A 1,849-nucleotide genomic window follows, 5' to 3' on the forward strand; every position below is an offset into this window, starting at 1 on the left:
CATCGCGCTCCACACTATGACCCACGAGAGTATCGCCATGGCGGTACCGAAATAGCCCTGCTGACCACTCTGCATATTGAAGTGGGCAGCACCCCGGGGCTTATCTGCCCACACCGTTCGTAAAAATGTAAAAAGAAGAACATCTTCTCCAGCGAAGGAAAAAAAAGACAAAAAATAGATAAAATTGAACATTGATGAATTGAAAATCAGAACTAAATGACTTTACAACCTTCAGAATAATTACAATTTTGGTCTTTTCTCCACAACAATGTGTGTGACTAAACTAATTATTCTATTCTGGTCATTTCTTTGCAAAGTTCACTTCTTTTCGTAATTGAAAAGTAACCTTGAGGGAAATAAAGTTGTACTCACAATGGACGTCGAGCCGGACCTCCGCGTCCTGGCTCTTGGTCGAGTGCGACTCGTGCATGGCGACGCAGCGCAGGGGGTTCCGGTGCAGGTCCCTGTTGGCGGCGATGCGCACGTACGAGGTCGCCACGAACAGCCGGTGGTTGTCCTCCTCGGTGGCGTTCGTCTGGTTGGCCTGGGCAGTGATGTCTTCCGTCCCTTAGGAAATAAAACCACGTGGACAAAATGAGTATGATGCCTCCATTCTTCGATTTAAGAATCAAGTAGTCATACCCTCAACATGACACGGTATATTTTTGTATCAATTGCAATACGCATCTGTGAGCGGATGTTGCAAGATGCGATTGTAAAACCCTAGAGTGACGAAATTTCTCATCTGGCGAGATTGGAAAATGGACAAGCAATGTCCCTTGCCATTTAGATAGAGTAGAACCTCTTTCTCGTTTCGCTTACCGAGCAGCCAGCGAATGTTGGCCGGCGGGTTGCCGAACCTGGAGATGCACTTGACGACGGCGCTGTTCCCCACGCGCACCGACACGTTGCGCCCGGGCAGCACGTGCGAGCCGTTGAACTCGATCCGGGGCGTCTGGGGCGCCACTGCAAAAGAAGAACGAAACCTTTAGTGAAACCGTTCAAATAGACGGGGGCAGACGCGCCCCCACGCAAACAAAATCCACGCTATCACTGTGAAAAATACCGTCGTAAATTTACGCTATATTTTGTAATTAATGTCTACAAAATATGTTGTAAATTTATGATACCGCGAACTTGTTTGTCGATTTGTTCCAATTCGATAGAAATTGTTTGTAATTTTACAATTTTGAATTGTACTTTTACGATCGCGTCATAAGGAAAATTTTCCCTTAAAACCTACTACTATATTTCGCAGTGAGATGCGTTAAAATAAATAAGGGCATTTACGCTTTAACGATCCGCAGTGATGTGGCAGAAAGCCACACGACATTTCTGTGTTTATGGACGCGGTAAAGAGTGGCTAAAAAGCCCTTCGCCCGACTCTGCTGCATATCATTCATTGCCCAACCAGTCTTTCTCTCTCTCTTCCACCCCTAGCCATCTCAACCCCTCCCCGTCCGGTCTCTTTCTCACACAATGGGCCTGCAGTGCGAGGCACACAAGTGCGGCTGTGAGTGTGAGCGGGAGTGCACGGAAAAAAATATGTTATCTATTCCAGCACAAGGTTTGCTAGGACAACTAACGTGTTTGCTGTCAGCGTGACAAGCAAGGTGTTCGACCGGGTACAACATATGTATTTGTTGAATATGCTTAATTCTTAGTTGTGAGAAACGAAAAAGTTTGTTTCTTGTAGCTAAATGCCCCTAAGCTCGTGTGACTAAATTTTCTTATCTGTGTTGGCTGAGGCATGTTGTGTCCAGCAGCCAACAGCTAGAACAAAATATGTATGGGGTGGGCCAACTAAAGATTAGCTCTACCAACCAATCCCTCGACAGCTACCGCGGCT

The 1,849-nt window shown here is 46.3% G+C and overlaps 1 protein-coding gene across 1 annotated transcript in view; it reads right to left on the reverse strand.

Moving 5' to 3' along the window:
* LOC113206762 (irregular chiasm C-roughest protein) overlaps nt 1–1,849 on the reverse strand; it is a 59,887-nt gene that overhangs the window by 23,390 nt on the left and 34,648 nt on the right. Inside the window, 2 exon segments of the mRNA XM_052266736.1 lie at nt 373–567; nt 823–966. Of these exon segments, the coding sequence (XP_052122696.1) occupies nt 373–567; nt 823–966 (339 nt within the window).

Source organism: Frankliniella occidentalis, unplaced genomic scaffold, assembly GCF_000697945.3.
Source record: "Frankliniella occidentalis isolate FOCC.00 unplaced genomic scaffold, Focc_3.1 Scaffold42, whole genome shotgun sequence".
Taxonomy (NCBI): Eukaryota; Metazoa; Arthropoda; class Insecta; order Thysanoptera; family Thripidae; genus Frankliniella; species Frankliniella occidentalis.